Raw genomic sequence first — 19,319 nt, forward strand, 5'->3', positions numbered from 1 at the left:
TTTTTCTACTGTTATCTTTCCATTTTTACTTGTTGTTGAAATGTAAATGAGACGAAAACCAAACTCCTCTGATGTGGTTGGGAAACTCGCTATGGGTGGATTCACAGAAAACTACAGTACCAATGAATGGTAATCCATTTTCAGTTCCTTTTCATGTTCTAGACATTTTCCTATGTGAGCTAAATATGTGATCGATTCCCCTAATGTTTCAGAGTAGGTTCTTCCCCCTTGTCTTCAGAAAGATCACACCCGTGTGAAGTAAGTGGTGCAACGCCGTGTGGCGGTGGGGGGTTCCTGACCCACAGGAACGCACCCAGGGTGCCGGCCCGATTCCGGCGAGCCGGCCCGCATCCGAAACGGTTGAGAAATGACAGAGTTACAACCATGCTGTTTTCGTGCTCACACATACCCAGTCAGCCAGGCAGGCAGGGACCCACACACATAATCACTTAAGTAAGTGCTTTGCACCACTTAAAAAAGACACCCAGCTGTAGCTCAAAATGTGCTGCATCTCCATGCAGCTGTGACATCTGAAGTCACGGTCATCTTCTGACCAGATGGGCTGGAAGGGACAGGTTCAGGAAGATCTGACGGCAGGACACTCGTGGACTTTTGGTCCATTTTTTACTTGGTAATGATGATATAGGGACAGAAGTTTGTACTGGAATAGTGCCCAAGGGACATATCACACCCACAATGTATCACCCTATGTAGATAATTTATTTTCTTTACAATTTATTATAAACCACAGAAACACAGATGTTAGAATATTTACGTTTAGTGCAGGTCAAACACAAGAAAAGGTTAGAAAAGCAAAGAGATATTCAATCCAGAGTAATCGCAAAACAAAGGAGAAACACACATTCCACCATCAAATCTCAAATCCAATCTCCCAAAACCCAGTGTTAAAAGGATCCCTGGCTTATGAGACACTTGCCCTCTACAACTAAAATAAGAAAATAAAATCACCATAAATATTCTATTTCTTTCATAAATAAAGAATCTTTAACTCATTAGGAACTGCTCCTGTCGCAAGTTGATGATGTCATATGTCCATGTGTGGTCAGCCCTATGGAATGCATATGCTAATATAAAACTTTAGTACTTCATACGGATAATATGAGCATCAAAGCAATATTTTAAATACTTTTAATTTGGTTGTTTTAATTTTTATATTTTAGTTGTAGAGGGCAAGTATAATGTTTTAAGGCCTATTTGTCTGATGTCTCATTAGCCAGGGATCCATTTAAGAGTTTATCTGGATACTAGAGACCTACAGCCTATACAATAGATAAAGTGGTCTTCTGTGTTATTCAATAGAACATACGGTATATTATGAACTAAATCCAGGGGTAACAGTCAGATTGAGAGCAGGGAACAAGGAACCGATCTGGACACCGCTTCATGACCAGATGGTCAACAAAGTCTTTTTGTCATGGTTGTTGTCCAGTGGGTGGATACATGAAGAGGGAAGGAGAGTTCAGAGTTCACCAGCGAGTGGAGCCCTAGAAACGGAGAAAGTTTCACTGAAATGTGCTGTTCAGAGCAGGTGCACAGAGGAGGAGGGAGTACTGTAGGTTATGAGCTGGGAGGATGCCAGGATGCTTGACTGCATTCAAATCGCCCCGGTTCGTTTTTTGACGCACGCGACGGAGACGCTACGCGTCGGTGTTAGTCGGTGGAACGACCACAAGGTCATCGGTTCGATCCCGGACACGACCAACTCAGCGTATGAGTAACATGGCTTCGGTGCGTCAAGTCGTGCGTACTGTAAATACTGAGAGCTGATGGTACGGTATGTGTTGATCTCCTCAGCAGTCCATCTCCCAGGGGTCTAGCGCAGGGGTTTTCAACTGAGTATGAACCAGGGACCACCACCCTGACTGAAAATCAACCTGGGGACCACCACCCTGACTGAGAATCAACCTGGGGACCACCACCCTGACTAGGAATCAACCTGGGGACCATTGTTGTGTTGGGAGGGGGGATATGGTCGTGGTGTGGGGGAAAAAATTTACCTTCCATATTAAACTCATGTTGCTGTTCATTGTAACTTATTCTATGACTCAGTAAGCAGACACTTGCGATTCATTATGGGCACATTTCCTTATAATGGTGACTCAACCAGGCAATCCGCTACAGTTTCCCTTGAGATTCTAACTCACTTTTCTGTGGAAGTTCTTGACATCCGTGTCTTCCCAGTAACTGACAACATCGATGCGTCATCATTTGTCACCAGATTATTTACTGCATTGTTTCTCAACTTGTGGTCAATACAATAAATTCAAATACGAATCTTCACTTTCCTACATTACTAAATGCATGGTCAGGGGACCACATGCAACACCTTCACGGACCACCAGTGGTCCACGGACCACCAGTGGTCCACGGACCACCAGTGGTCCACGGACCACCTGTTGAAAACCCATGGTCTAGTGCATTGTGAACTGGGGATAGACTTCCACGCTCTATAGCTGATGCTGACAATAAGTATAGTTACTTACTTTGAATACGAGTAAGACGCGCAAACGCGGGAAGCGAACGCAGATCGTAAATTGCAATAACAATTCACCATGACTCAGCCATAACCATATAAGGAGTCCCCAAAGTAGCTATACGTCCAAATATGGAGTGTGTTGCATCAATGACAAACAAATCACTCAGCTCCATATATGGGCACAAAGGGGACACACACACACGGAACACACGGACATGATCTGCTAGGTCTCATAGTAAGTGCCCATTGCGTTCGCAACTATACTGTGTAAGACACAGAGAAAGAAACACTGCCAGTAGGTAGTACCAAGAAGGGAAATAAATAAATGATCTTCCAACTGTTTTCCAATAAACAGCAACAAGGCACACCAAAAAAGGGTGTCTGATGGCTCAGCCAGTCAGTGCAGAGTGCACAGACTCCTCGTTGTGAGTTTGAGAACCCGTGTTTGAATTTGGCCACAGTCTGGTAACGCGAGACTAGGAGCAAGGCCTTTCAAGGCTTTCCTAAATGCCAACATTTAATGTCTGAAGAAAGCATCCTGGCTTCAAACTGCGTAAACGTAGACAGTACATTGAATGGCTTAGCTATTAATAGGAAGTGAGCCAATCACATTAATAAGTGTGTCCGCAGACTCGCACAGGTAGGCTTGAGTTAGATGCTGCATTTTCTTCAGAAAATGCATCTAAATAATATAGTAAATATATAATATTGATATTTCAGTATAAATGTTAATATGATTTTGACTTAAATGTTCAGAAAATCTGCATGTGTGCTCCACAACCACTAATTCTTTAGCTATAAAGCCAATATGGTGATATGAAAGATTAGAGGCAACATAGTAGAAAGTAAATCTGCTCAACACAAATGATAGGAGAATGTAATACGTAGAAGTGCTTACAATATAAATGAAACAAATGCTGCCTTGATGCATGGCTGTGGAAAATCGATGCATTTACACGTAACCAATGTAGTCAATAACATGGACGAGGCGCAGCAACCTGCCAATAGGCATGTAACGATATATCGTACATCGATATATATCAATATTAATCCCGACGATATGAATCGATTCATAATAGAAATAAAGATTTTCAAAAGGGGGGCTAGTGTGTGATGTGAAATGTGAGCTTTAGTCATTATTCCATCATATTCAAGTGCTTTTGGAGAGAAATGATAGTCACTTTCAGTAGTAGAGCACTGTAGAGGGGAGCCGTGTGTGTCTGTGACTGTGCCCAGGTGATGATGGTCGTTGATGCTCATCAAGGAAGGCAATTATGTTTCTGCACTGTCAAAATAAATGCTACTTCTTTTGCAATGTAGTTAAATAAAAAATCTCATGATATAAAATTAAAAAAAACTGTATTTTTTCTTTAAAATATATTTAAAAAAAATATATCGTGAAAAATCGTATCGTGAATCTCATATCGTGAGTCGAGTGAATCGTTACAGTCCTACCTGCCAACCCTACTTACCTATAGCAGCAGTTCAGTAGCTGATCATCTTCCTGAGAGCCTCGAAGCACTTCCATTTGTCAGGGATGTAGAACGGCTCAAAGATGTGGGGAAAGGGTGTGTCGTAGCCACAGACCCTGGCGATCGGAGCCTCCAAGTTCAGGAAGCACTGCTCCTGGAAACGCACAGAGAGAGGTGAACGTTAGCCTAAAGCTATCTGACAGCAATCAAACATATATATATATATATATATATATTATTTTTTTTATCCCACGATTTTGTAACCCATTTTTCACCCCTGTGTCAATCATCTAATGTGATCCTGGGCTCTACACACCCTCCACCAACCTAGTCCCCCATATATGGGGGAGAACAACGGACTTGAACTCATGCTTCCTTCATGCCTGAGTGTCCAAGTTGCTCCTTTACACCTGACAGGGGGGAGTTTCCCTGGTTGGACGTAGCGCGTGGAAGGAACACGTTATTCCAACCAGTTCCTTTCCCCTCCATCAGGCAATCAAACATCTCACATTCAGGCAGTGAAAGTGTCATGCACTTTAGCAAAGCCCCACTGGCTGCTACATACAGTACCATAGAGGCTACATTTCACAGAAAAAAAATGCGCTTGATGAAAATGGGAGTTGAGGCATGGAAATTTATGTTGTCCTCAGAGGCTACTGCATCACTTGCTGCAGTTACTGCAGGGTCTCTGCTTGTAGCTAAACACTCACATTTATTATTAACATCTCTGACACACATTATAGGAGCCAAAATGACTTATGCAGGCTGCTCACAGTTGGGCTCAGGAGATTTGGCTCAATTGCAAAACACGCCATCACTCATGTCTCTTCATTGGCTTTTGACCTCCCATTGAGTCAAAGCAGGACAAAGTTGGCAAAAACACTCCGCAGGGGACAAACCCCCCACTTAGCCACATGAGCGTACACACACGCACATGCGCACTCACATGCGCGCACACACACACACACACACACACACACACACACACACACACACACACACACACACACACACACACACACACACACGTGCTGACAAGGACCTAAAGTACCCTCTGCCAGAGTGTGCTGTGATCTGCACACAGCTCAAGCAACCAGATTAACCCCAATCACACAATGCAAGAACTTCCAATGAACGACACACATTTTGTGCAGTTTTCTGTGCGCATTGCTGTCCGTCTTCATCAGACTCTTGACTGAGGAGGGAATTTGACCTCTTCCTCTGAGCAGTGACGGCATTGAAAACTCAGCAGGCCGTGTAATCCCAACTCTTTTCTTTCCAAGTTCTGCCCTGCAATGGTGTTGGCTTGGCAGGGCAGAACTTCCATGTTTCTCGGTTTGCACGTTTGCATCTCTTATAAAACATCTGGCAGAGTTTTGAGGGAGACCCAAGTCTGCCGATCGTTTCACAGCTTGTGAACAACACAACTGGAGAAAGTCGGCGTCAGGGAGTGTGCGAGCGGAGCGAGTCTGCGTGAGTCTGCTGGAAGCGGAGCTGCTTCCAGGTGGAGTTCACAGGACAGGCAAGGCCAAATGAGGCAGCTTCATCCAGACAGCATGTCCTGGGATGCTCCGTCTGATTTGTAAAGGCTGCTCGGCGCTCATAGCAAAGATTCTCAACAACGTGAAACTGTTTAGAATGCTGCCTGGAAGTGGATAAAAGTCGTGTGAATTTTAGAATGTTAATAACTTCAGGTCAGGAGCCTTCAGGTCTAGCCTGGTGTAGCCAGCCTTATCTGCCTTTGCAATGCAAATTGCCCCGGGCAGATTAAGCCTGGACTCTCTCTGGGAGGACTTCACGGACCTGAAGTAGCGCAGGACCAACCATTTGTGCTCGTACTAGCGAATATATATATATACTAGCTAATATATTTAATGCCATTTTTAGGGTAACTGTTCCGCTATCTCCCCCCCATCACCAGGCCCTCTGTGTCCCCACTGAGATGCACTAAACCCGGGGAAAAGGTTCACAGTGACGGCCTGGGAGCCCCAGAGCGCTCCGTCAAGTGGGCTGCACTGCTCTGATTGATTGTAGGTCTAACCAATAGAGTCTGTTTGAATCTTTTTGTAACCGCCCCTTGGAAAGAATCCTAACACTGAGAGGGACGAGACTCATATCTACGCAGTGATATTAGTATGGCTACGGTGACGCTACTTTTTAACCAATCAAGAAAGAGCTGCCTCTACACTAAAAGTGGTAGAATTGTTTTTATTAGTCGTCTTGACTGGAAACGGTTAAATGTGTGTGTGGTCGTGGCATTGTTCATACATTATTAATTATTCTTCCAACTAGTCCGACATTCATCCTGTCTTCATCTTTTATCTGACCTCACCTGGCTTTTTGCTTACAAAAAGACATCTATTTAAAAATAATAATAATAATAGATATCCTGGACAATAAAGTCTACTGGAGCAGGATACGAGGAAGCATATATATTACTACTGCAGTAAAATGCTTAAACTATGAATCATCGTCAAGTTTAACGGGCCCTCCCAAAACAGTGGGTATAAGGCCAGCAGCCTCGTTCATGAAACGGTCTAAAGATTAAATCTAATTCTTAACTACACAAACGGACGATCCAAGTACGCATTCATAACATGGAAATGACTGTATGTCTACGTCCGTGTCTAGATGTAAGTGACTTTCCTGCTGGTCATGTCGTGTATTGTAAGCATCCTCTGAACCGCAGATATTTGCACTCCTTTATGGACAAATTTACTGGCATTTTGTCTTAGACTAAGGCTTGAGGAATTAAGCTAATGACCAAAGTACCCAATGTGCTTTCAATTAACCCATTCTGGGTTGGTGATTTAAGCATTATGTTATACTTTATAGCTATTGAAAATTTGCAGAGCTACAAGCTCATGAGCACGGCAAGCTCATAGCACGGCTTGTACAGTAGGTCTGCTATTATTTTTTTTAATCGTGAAAATGTGGCGCAAATCTTTTAATATATATTCTTTCAGAGCGAACGTTTTTAACTCAAATATTTGCTTCTGGGGGGGGGGGGGGTCCCTGGAACTACATATTTTGAGATGGGAGTCGTCGGCCAAATACATATAATGCACATGTTTGAGAACGACTGACATAGAAACATAGGGTTTTTCAGAAAATGGGTTAAAGACATGATGAGAGATGCTATGAATTGTGCACATTTGCAAATATTAACTCAAGCATGGCTGCTATAGGGTTAGTTACACCATCAAAGAGGACACATTTTCAGAAACAGGATATTTTTTTTGGTATTATTCTTGAGTGGCTTAGAGGTCGCTTTCGTTTCGCAGGAAACGTTTTGTTAGATTTTGTGTGCTGATTTGGCCCCTGTTTTGAAATAGAAGCAAGCGCTGTAATCATGCCATACCTGTACCTGTCCAAGTACATTCCACTCTGGGATTCCTCGCTAAGGGGACTTTGCTGAGGGAACTCGGTGAACTCAGGTCGGGTATATCCCAGACGTCACTTAACCACATCCCATCCACTGTGATACAGGCTATTTTTTACAGTTTTGTAACTTGACAGCAAGATGTGTTTTCTGTTTACAGCCCACGAATAGTTGCACATCAAAGAGTACTTTATTTTCCCTGCGGATATACACAATACATGATGTTCTTTTGCTTGTCATGGTTTCATCCAAATAGATAGGCAGATTTATGCCAGGCCTTTATTTATCCCATGGGGGAAATTCAGTTGTTATGGCAGTAGCCTACTGCAGTTGCTGGACAGATACAAAAAAGAGATGCAGCTAGGAGTAGCAAATAATAATAATAATAAAGTAGCAACACGCCTGGGTTATGAATATAGTACCAGAAACCAGGAGATCATGAATCAAAGGTGTGTAGACTGCGGACCTTAAAGTGACCTCATGCTACTTTTTGTGTCAAGTGTTTTCAATAAATCTGCCTTAACCCATTCTGACCTGAGATCAGATTCATACGAGGTTTCCACGGGACACACACTGGTCTGATTAACCCATTCTGACCTGAGATCAGATTCTAAAAATGTCAGTCGTTCTTCGAATTTTTCAAAAATAGCAGACCTACAAGCTCGTATCGCGCCACTCGGTGGCGCGATATGAGCTTGTAGATCTGCTATTTTTCAATAGCTAAAGCATAACATGATGCCAACACCAAAATGGGTGCCCGGTCAGAATGGGTTAAGTATATCGTGGGAAAAGATCCCAAGATTACGTTTAATCATAAATCCAAGAACTTTTCTTTTATGGGATGAGAACTGTGTCCCAGAACAGACATACAGAGGAGGGAGCAGGGAGGTAAGGGAGGACAAGATTTAGCTGGTGGAGAAGAGACGTCTGCCTCAGTGAGAGCATGGGAACGACTACAGGGGTGGAGGAACCCTGATGGAGGTCCCACACAGTCAGCTGACTGCCTGGGCTCTGGGCTCGCACTGTGAAAGCTATCTGCCTGGCCTCTGGGCTCGCACTGTGTCAGCGATCTGCTTGGCAGTTCTGCTGCCATCATTTTACCTAGCAATTGGCAGGCTGCTCCACCCGTCTAATTAGCAGTGATTAGGTTTAATGGATGTATATGCTTAGTGCCAGCACCTCCTCTCCTTTCCTCTCCTCTCTCCTCGGCCAAGGGAGCAAAGTTCTGTGTTGGAAAACAGACCTATGCAGCAGACCGTGGCGAATTTGGGCAAAGGAGAGCCTATGTCTACAGTGGTGTGAAAATACCAGAACACTCATGTAGTCATGTTAGTGTAGAGTTATTTGATTTATAATGTGGCATGGCTGAACACGTCGTGAGATAGTGGGGCTAACTCCAAAGTCCTAAATGTGTGAGGAATTTCTTCCAACAGAAGTCCTTTGCTGTAACCTGTACAAAGTGTACATAGTCGAATCTTAATTCTGAAAGTAAAAAATGGACCCGTGAAATTGAATTTGTTTCAAACGGATCAAAATAATTGAAACCGATCAAAAGAATGCATGTCATGCTCGTTACATAATCGCAATCCTTACAAGGAGAAGCAGATGTACTTTAATTGGTCTTCTTGGGTATAAATGAGTATTTTTGGTTGAGGCGTTTCTCAACGTGGAAAAGTACAACTTGGGGAGTGAGAAAGCAGAGCGTGGACGTGCATGAACAGCATGGGCCGTGTGGATGAGGTCCCCGACCTTCTCATTTGACAGGCAGATGGATGAACCATGCAGCGCCGTGCACTCTGGAATGGATTTGTCTGCTCAGGCCTAAACATTTCTGTGTATTTTCCATGAACATAAACCGGTGCACTCTCTGACAAATTGGCGTCTGTATGGACTTGAAAAGATATCAATTTTTCCGGTTCACCGTAACCCAGCATTTGACAACACAACTGTGCAATGAATGGGTATTTGTTCCAGTAAACCCTTATTTAAACAAGACTGATGAATGGCAGCATTAAAAGCCCCCGCAGGAGACAGGGCCCAGGGAAAACAAGTCAGGGTCTAATAACAGCGTGGCTTCCTTTAGTGGATCTCAGACGTCATGCCGATCAATCAATCGGTCAACCGAATGGATTTGTCACAACAAAATACAGGTGAAAGTGAGGTGAAATTGGTGTTTATGCAAGGTTCTGCATTTACAGCTCAAAAGAAAAAGAGTAGAATGTAAAAGAAAGAATAATAAAGGGAGCATGAGGACATAATATTGATGTCTTGCCCAAATAAGGAGGGATGGCGGATCACAAATCACAATACAATGTGAATAAGATTCACACAATAACTTCCTCTGCCTACTGGCAGCGTGCACAAGACATGTGGCAGCACTGATCAGTGAGATTAGTCGCACAGTCACACACCACCTTCCCCTATAGGTGCCACACAGTAAAAAGTCTGTATTTTAACAATGACTCAATGTTAATGCTCTAGACTCTAGAGCATTAACATTGAGCCTTTCTGTGTGGAGTTTGCATGTTCTCCCCCCGTGTCCCCCAAGGTAGGTCCCCTCACAAAAACATGCAGTAATCCTGGTCTCTATACTGCCTTCACCTGGTCAGCTGAGGCGCCTGATGGGAAAGGAACTGGTTGGAATAATCAGTGTGCTGGTGTCCCGTTATCGGTGCTCCATAGAGAGCATATTGACATACTGTATATGCGTGTGGTACACCAGCCGCACAGCGGCTCAGAGGAAACCGCTCCAGAGCGTCATTAGCACAGAAGATCATTGGCTGCCCTCTCCCCACACCGGAAGACCAGTTCCCGCTGTCTCCAAAAAACAATGACTGCTGGCGTGTCCAGGCTGTCCAGACAGGCGGACACCCTAGGCTGTCCAGACAGGCGGACACCCTAGGCTGTCCAGACAGGCGGACACCCTAGGCTGTCCAGACAGGCGGACACCCTAGGCTGTCCGGACAGGCGGACACCCTATGCTGTCCGGACAGGCGGACACCCTATGCTGTCCGGACAGGCGGACACCCTAGGCTGTCCGGACAGGCGGACACCCTAGGCTGTCTGGACAGGCGGACACCCTAGGCTGTCCGGACAGGCGGACACCCTAGGCTGTCTGGACAGGCGGACACCCTAGGCTGTCCGGACAGGCGGACACCCTAGGCTGCAATGCAAGTCTGACAGCGCGTCGCGGGCTCAAATCCTGATCCCACCTCTGGTCACTAAAAGCCCCAAAATGTATCTAAATAATCAAAATAAAAACCCAGAACATTATAAAAGGACATTTCCCACCCTGGTCACTCCCTGTTCGAACTGCTGCCATCAGACAAAACAGAGTAAAAAAAAAATCTATCCCACAGCGATAATCACACTCAATGGCTGCTGCTGAAACACAATATCTTACTGCAATACATGTTCTTGTGCAATAACAGCAGTTGGTCGTGTGTATTTGTTGTATATTAGTTATTTACTTTTAGCTTATTATATTGCTCATATATATTTTTTTTAAATCGAGATTTGATGCACTCAGGGTTCTCCGCTGAAGGGAGAGTAGAGCCCACGATTACAGTTTAGGCAATTAGCACCGGGTGAAAAAAATGAGTTGAATCAAATAAAATATGTATGTACTGTGCTATTGTTATAGTGGTCAGTGTACAGCTGTACTGTAGCCCTTTAAGCTGCTCAACAGTGCCACTATAGGACACCCAGCGGTATTGCAGATGTCTGTTCTCAAACAAACATACATAGGGACAGACACACATGTTCATTGAAGCGGTAATAGGCACTGCAAAAAAGAAAAGCAAAAGACACACAGACAGACAAAGACACACAGACAGACAGTACCAGGGAGTTTGCCCTTTTGTCTGGATCAGAACTGTAATCACCTCTAAATACACTTACGGGAAGTAGGAGAAAAGTACAGTAGTCTGGTAGGCTGCCACCACAGCTGGACAGAGAACGGCCACACAACTCAGATTTCACTCAAATCGGTGTTTATCTTTTGGGAAGTGCATCATTATATGTAATATGCCTTAAATGTCAGAATAAAAATATGACAACATTGGCAGCACCAAAACGCTGCAATGAGGCTTGGTTTAAAAATACAGCTCAGATTTGCAGTTGTGATATCGTGTCTGCTGTCACACGCAACTAACAGTTTGTCACAGACAGCCACAGATTGGGGGGTGCACTCCTTCCAAGATGGCAGATAAATGCCAATATCACTTGGTAGACTTGGCCAAGAAAGACAATAACAGGCCTTCATATTAGCCCAATGTCAACAGAGAACAGTCAAAACCACAGACTTCAAAAGCCTGGCTTTGATTCTTGAGCAGAATGTTGTGAAAACCTCTCACCGTGTAGTTCAGATCGAATAAAGCAACGGTTTCAGTACAATGTCACTGTATAGTGGATATTGAGTTGAACATCTAAGCTCCTCCCTGCCACAGAAGGGTAAAAAAGGGGGGGGAGGTTTTAGCCTACGTATGGCTTGGTTTTCTAATGTCAGTCTGTCAGCAAGATTCAATGTTGACGCTTATCTTTCTTACATCTCCTCCAAAATGTCTGATTAGCTACAAGCGTGCAACAGTCAAACTGCCAGCTATTATATTGAACGGAGCACACGACTTGGCAGCTGGGATGAATTCTTTTTCACTGATTTAGTTCTAAGCAATAACGGGCTCGTGGCCTAATATGAAACTAACGAATAAAAGATGTACAGTAGGCTGCATGTCAGGTTGTGAAACAAATCCCAAGGAGTTGGTTGCGTATAGATCTCAAGTCAGGTGTCACATTGTTTTGACATATACAATTGCTTGAATGGTCCTATGGGAAACCTACTGTACGGCTGATCTTCCAGCCAGCAGTTTAAACTGCAACCATGTTTCCAGAGATAAATCAGAGTAAGGGCATAGTTCACAGATACAGAAATGGCGTGCCGTGCTAAGAGCTTGTAGGTCTGCTATTTTTTGAAAAATCGTGCAAATGTAGTGCGAATATATATATATATATATATATATATATTCTATAACTCTTTGCTTCTTGGGTGTCCCTGGAACAACATATTTTCAGAGTTATATATAATCGTGGGGGTCCTCGACATGAAAATGTTTGAGCAGAGCACCACTGACAGGATTTAGAAGACATTTGTAGAATCGTTCCCAGCTCTAAATGGGTTAAACCTAAAGTTAGGAAAACCGCTCACTGCCTCTCATCAGTTAGATGAAAGGCAGCGCAGGCTAATGACTGAATCGGGCCTGGGGTTATTTCAGCAATCAACTGGAATGGGCTGCAATACGCAGCAGCAGTGGACTGTAGCTTTATAAGCTCCCAAGTGTTACAACGCCCAGTGGTACCTGCATCGCATTCACTATCACTTAAAACCAGCCCTCTTCCATAAACGCTGTCCCTTTGAAGGCCTTTAGTGCACCCCCCGACGGACGTGGCCATGGGGAGATGACCAGGGTTTTACAGCAGAAGATGGCTCCCAGGCCAACGTCGCCTTCATGCTGCTTCCAACTTCCAACATGCCTGACAGGCAACCCGGTGACTCTGCTTCTGATTCTAAAGGGCATTTACAGCCGGAAAAAGAAACAAAAAACCATGCAAGCCTTCATCCTATACCAACACCAACTGGGCTGCCAGTACAGCCTTAAACCTTTGAAGGCTCTCCCAGAACCATAGAATGGCGGTAAGCACTGGCTTGTACTTATATGCCGGGAATCCGCTTGATTCCGATTACAGACAAATAAAGAGTGCTCGCAGTGCAACCAGAACGCAGCGTTCTCAAGTGTCTCCTGGAGGACTGTGGTAGGTCTACAGCGAAGATTATTTCACTGAATGCAGTGTATAATCTAGGTTGGTTGATTGTAGTGGGAAGTTGGGGCATGAACTGTAGACCAGACTGTTTAAGAATGCACAGCTGTATCATGCTAAACTATCATCTTTAATAATGCTAGCCTATGTGGGATTTGTGTGAACAGCAGCTGTTGACCATTTAGGCAGGCCGCAATTCTCCAAATAAACGCCATGTTGTGACAACGGTCATTGTGTGATGCGGCGCTTCATTCTTGACAAATTTACAGGCCAATAGTATTTTCTTTTAAATCAAAACGGACAAGTCAAATTAATTTCCTTTAAAAGCGAAACGGACAGGTCAGATTATTTTTCAGCGGATCAAATCATTATTTTTTAAATAACCCATTTTTTGGCGGGAACCTCTTTTGGTGTTTTAAACATTATAATTATAATTTAGCTGTTGAAAAATAGCAGATCTACAAGCTCAAAGCGCGCCACCGAGTGGCGCGCTACGAGCTTGTAGGTCTGCTATTTTTGAAAGATTGTGAAAATGTGCCTCAAATTTGGAATATATTTTTTTTCAGAACAAACGTTTTTAACTCAAATCTTTGCTTCTGGGGAGGTCCCTGGAACAACATATTTTCAGATGGGGGTCGGAGGCCAATTACAGATCATTTTTGGGGTCCTTGACATGAAATATTGAGTGATATAGGCCTAGAAACATAGGTATTTCAGAAAACTGTCAGGATTTACAAGACATTCTTTTCAGGCCTAAATGGGATAAAGGAGATTTTTGACCGAGGTTTGTGGGGTTTGTGAAGGAAGCGTGATTCACCAGTTCTCTCTGTGCATCCCTGAGGTCCATGGAAGCATTGTCTTTAGCCCCCCCCCCCCCCCCCCACTCTGCCCCGTCCGTCCAGGCAGCAGAGAGACGATCACCAAGAGGCCAGCCAATGACACATTATTAAACCATGAGGGGCTTTGGGCCAAACGCTGAGCATGGATGGAAACCCTCCAAACTCCACCAAACTACATCCAACCAAACATACACAGATCTTTCATTAAAAGCTGAGGCCTGAGGATTAGGCTTAACACACCCTTAGTTGAATCCTTCCAATGCAACAATAATAGATATGAATAGGAACAGGAACAGTGGCTGGACTCTAAAAGTTTCCCTGTCAACTTCTCTCCCATTCCGTTAAAGTGACCTTTCCCATCCCATGTAGTGATACAGGGCTCTGATCTTAAAGGCTGCCCACACCAAGAACCATAACTATAATGATAACTGTAAATATAGGGTGGCCGTAGCCGAGTGGGTAGAGACAGGCCGTCTGGGAATTGGTCACCGGCTCCCGTCCCAGCGTGCCTAGTCCATGTGTGGGCTTAGAGGTGTAGAGTTCCAGTTCGATCGTGGGCTTGAGTGAGACGCTAAACGCCTAATTGCTCCCGATGAGCAGGTTGGTGCCTTGCATGGTTTCCCCCACACGTGTGTGTGTGTGTGTGTGTGTGTGTGTGTGTGTGAGAGAGAGAATGGGTGAATGGAATGCACAACCTCTGTAAAGCGCATTGGATGAAGGCCCTATGTAAATGCAGCACCATTTATTTGTATTTATTCATATGTCAAAGTGTCCCTGAGCATGACACTTGCCCTAACTGCTCACCGGGCGCTGTACTATAGCTCCCACTGCTCCTAATAATATAAATACATAAATAGGCCCCTTGCAACTGTACAATAAAAAAAAATGCCAAAGAAGAAATTCATTGCAAACTTCACACTACAACTGTAACGACAACAGTAGAGAACGATATAGTTAGGATCACTTTCAGAATGTTTTGATCATTAGCCAGCTCCAGCACAGCACGTTTCTGCTAAAAGCCCTATTCTTAGCCAACTTTTCCTTTCCGTCCCATTATCAACGCTGAGACCGGTCCACGCCACATCCCAGTTATTTCCCAGTGAGTCACCGTGGTAGCCATCTGGCCGGTGGGGGGAGTGTCTGGAGTCGGTGTCATGTTACCCAGGTAACCCTAGTCAGGCGAGCAGCGTGCATGTGTGCCTTACACACACACTGACACCTGGACAGGCTACTGTGAATACTCGGGAGACGTCTTTTTGTCACTTTTAATAGGCCAAAAAACCCCTGCTTGGGACAAAAGATTGCTGTCCCTTGGTAGCCTTTTCACGGTCCACTTCATAGCCCGCTCTCAAATGCCATTTGTGTCAATACAAAAGTATCTAACTCAAACACTTTTACAACAAAAGCATCCTTGAGGCGACAGAGTCCCCCAGAGTGAAAACCTTGGAGCACGGTCGGCAATCAGTGAATGCACCGACAGCGTACGTCATCTGCGTCCAATGTGGAAACATGAATGACTCACCAGATTGGACTGGTCATTAAAGCCCTCAGTGAGAGAGGGAGACAGACTTGCATTTAATGAGAGGAACTGCTGATTCTATAGCATTGAGTTTGAACTCTCACACACACACACACACACACACACACACACAGGAGGTAACACCCTACTACTGTACCGTACATACCATTAGCCAGCCCACAGCCTTTGGAGGAGACAAGTGGGAGAGCGAGAGAGTTGTATTGGCTGACCTTCTATGGGTGATTTAAGTCTCTAGAACATTTCATTGAGACCAGACTGGAAATCATTGGCCGCTACCGGTCGCACGCACACACACACACACACACACACACACACACACACACACACACACACACTTTGATCACCGTCACACCAGCCTTATATAGATGTCACGAGGAGCAGATGGGCAGAGAAGGGAAGGAGGACACACTTCTGGTTTTACCGTCCTGATAACTAAGAAGACCTCATCGCTCATCTTTGGGGCAGAAACCATACAGTATCTCCATATTCTCATCAGCGTCGACTTGAATTATGAACCCGACCTGCCCCGTCCTGCACACAGCACATAATCCTACTGTATAACTCATTTTGGGCGGGAACCCCTTTTGGTGTTTTAATTTAGCTATTGAAAAACAGCAGATCTACAAGCTCATAGCACGCCACCGAGTGGCGCGCTACGAGCTTGTACTGTTACTGTATAGGTCTGCTATTTTTGAAAAATCGTGAACATATTTAGAATATTCTTTTAGGATTTAGAATATTTTTATTTTATTTTGAGGTCAGGTCAAAATGGGATAAGTCCTCATGGGGGCCTCATACTGTACACTGGTACCTATATACTGTACCCTATAGCCAGCAGAGATGGATGTTGAGTGGCAGATCTGTCAGTGCCTCTTACCGTGTGGCTTATTGCCTCTGTAAGCTATAGGCCGTTCACTCCAAGACACAGGTCTGTTTCAGTTTTAACTTTCAAGCCAAGTGAGATTATGACTAGCAAATCCACCACCATCCAGAGGGCCTCTGTCGTGTCAATGACTGAATCCCTGATTCCCGAGGGGATTCCAGTAACATGTTACCAGATATGTTTGCATTTACCCCCGCCCCGCCCCTCCCCTCCTTGCAAAACAAAGAAGCTCATACATGCACACACATTTACAGGAAAAACACACACACACACACACACACACACGGCACAAACATGTGCGCTGTGTGCATGTCGCGCTGCACACAAAAAAAAGAAACACACACACACACACACACACACACAGTACCGTATACACACACACACACACACACACACACACACACTCACCTGCACCGTTGCGCTGATTTCAGCAGCAAACCCTCCAGTGATGGGGGCCTCGTGACTGATGAGCAAGCGCCCGGTCTTCACCACCGACTGAAAAAGGGAAAGAAAAAAACCCCCCCAAATTAAGCCTCAAATGCACATGGTAATCAATACAACAAGTCCAGCACTCATCAGCTCACTGTGCTCATGGGCTAGTGTTGAATGGATTGGCCTGCTGACAGCATCCAGCCGCAGGCCTCTGGAACCCATGTGGCTGGCAGCATCAGCAACATGGAAATGCAATACAATGACGTGAAGTGAAGAGCTAAACTAATGAGCTAAACTAATTTAATGACGTTTGGCACACGCATGGTCTTCGGGATCAATGATTGATAATTGAGATATACGGTATAGGGATTGTGAAAGGAATAAAATAGAGATATAAACTATTTCTGACTGCGTTCATCCATCACTTTGAGATTGGTACCAGCTGGTGCCGGCTTCGCTGACAGACAACCAGGCTGATGATGCCTTGCAAAGGAAAACAGAATGCTCTGCGATTTTCATGAGATGTTTTCAACTTGATCGCTTCATCACATTCTTACAGTACATGGTGTGTGTGTGTGTGTGTGACTGTGTGTGCGCGTGCATGTGTGTGTGTGTGTGTGTGTGTGGGCGTGTGCGCCTATCTTTGATGCATGAATGTGAGCGGGTATGAAACTGGATATGGAATTGTGAGCCCACAAGTAGATCTTCTGGGAGACTTCACCGCATGCTCCGACAACACCTCCTCTGCCAAGTCCGCACGTGTGTGCGCACGTGTGTGCATGTGTGTATAGTGGCTATATTACACATGCACGTGCAGATTTGCACGTGCAGATTTGTCTATTCTATAGGCAAAAACACGGGGTGGGTGCCCTGGTTGGGGTGTCACATTAAGCGAAGCTTGACACCTCAGCATCGATTGCCTACACCTGGGCCTACAGGGCACTTGGATTTGTCTATACAGTATACACAATTACACACTCAGGCACGCTCAATTAACCCATTCTGAACGGGAACCCATTTTGGTGTTTTGGCATCATGTTATGCTTTAGCTATTGAAAAATAGCAGATCTACAAGCTCATAGCGCGCCACCGAGTGGCGCGCTACGAGCTTGTAGGTCTGCTATTTTTGAAAGAATCGAAGAACGGCTGACATTTTTTAGAATCTGATCTCAGGTCAGAATGGGTTCATCAGACCAGTGTGTTGTCCAGTGGAAACCTCGTATGAATCTGATCTCAGGTCAGAATGGGTTAACAACTGAAACCCTGTATACTGTGATGTGGTGCTATTTTGCAGAACGTTCAACAAGTTCCAGTGACTGTTCCGCTATTTGTGCTGCTGGTTGTTCGCCTAACATGACATCATGCCCAGGGTCTATCTATATAGGGTTCATGTGGTAAAAAACGCATAATAATCTCTAAAAGGTATCTGGGGTGTACTGTATAATATGCACAATTGATGTGCATTAACCCATTCTGACCGGGAACCCGTTTTGGTGTTAGCATCATGTTATGCTTTAGCTATTGAAAAATAGCAGATCTACAAGCTCATAGCGCGCCACCGAGTGGCGCGCTACGAGCTTGTAGGTCTGCTATTTTTGAAAAATCGAAGAACGACTGACATTTTTTTAGAATCTGATCTCGGGTCAGAATGGGTTAATCAAGACCAGTGTGTGTCCAGTGGAAACCTCGTATGAATCTGATCTCAGGTCAGAATGGGTTAACATGCATACGGATGCGAGACTAAGTGCTGGACGTTCATCTGCCGAGGCCATCCTCGGGTCAGTGGAAGGACGTCAGCAAGTAGAAACCGCTTACTGTGCGGTACACACATATACTGTACTATATCTGTTCACTCTCCATAGCCCTGCATGTGTGCAGAATGGATGTCTCACACACACACACACACACACACACACACACACACACACACACACACACACACACACACACACAGACACACAGGCACGACCTGGGGGTCTGATTTAGGCGGCGTGCAGGGCCGAGAGAGAGAGGACGATCATGGACATTAGAGGTCTTTGCCTCCCAGGCATTTCTCATCTGGGTTTTCTGTAACCCGACATTACGGCAACGAGGATGCCACTGCTCCACCCTTCATCTACCCGAGCATAAAACCCTTTACTATATACTATCATCTGATCTCATCCACTCTGTACGACGACGTCTCTCCGCTTGTCCTGACCAAAACTATATCTGTGCCCCTGATTTGTGCAAACTCTAGCAAACCTTCTCTCTCCTCCTTGCATTCCTCTCTTTCTCGTGTCTCTTTTATTTTTATTTTAGGGATCCTTAATGCACCTTAATCACATAAGCTCTATATACTGTATGTCATCATAATTATATGCCGTGCAAGTGAGCTTGTACCAGGGCTTTCACTTCTAGTGATTTTTACTAGTTGCATAGTTTACTAGTCAACTACCTATGCACCCCCCCCCCCCCACA

General features: G+C 44.7%; 1 protein-coding gene across 1 annotated transcript in view; it reads right to left on the bottom strand.

Annotated features, from left to right (window-relative positions):
• Nucleotides 1-701: 701 nt before the first annotated feature.
• Nucleotides 702-19,319, bottom strand: part of bckdhb (branched chain keto acid dehydrogenase E1 subunit beta) — a 66,756-nt gene continuing 48,138 nt past the window's right edge. The window contains exons 9-11 of the mRNA XM_080769241.1: nt 16,836-16,922; nt 3,970-4,123; nt 702-1,505 (exon numbers count right to left, since the gene is read on the bottom strand). Of these exons, the coding sequence (XP_080625367.1) occupies nt 3,983-4,123; nt 16,836-16,922 (228 nt within the window). The 3' untranslated portion in view covers nt 702-1,505; nt 3,970-3,982. The remainder of the gene's footprint in view (nt 1,506-3,969; nt 4,124-16,835; nt 16,923-19,319) is intronic.

The sequence above is a fragment of the Protomyctophum bolini genome (assembly GCF_963924005.1).
Source record: "Protomyctophum bolini genome assembly, chromosome: 7".
NCBI lineage: Eukaryota > Metazoa > Chordata > Actinopteri > Myctophiformes > Myctophidae > Protomyctophum > Protomyctophum bolini.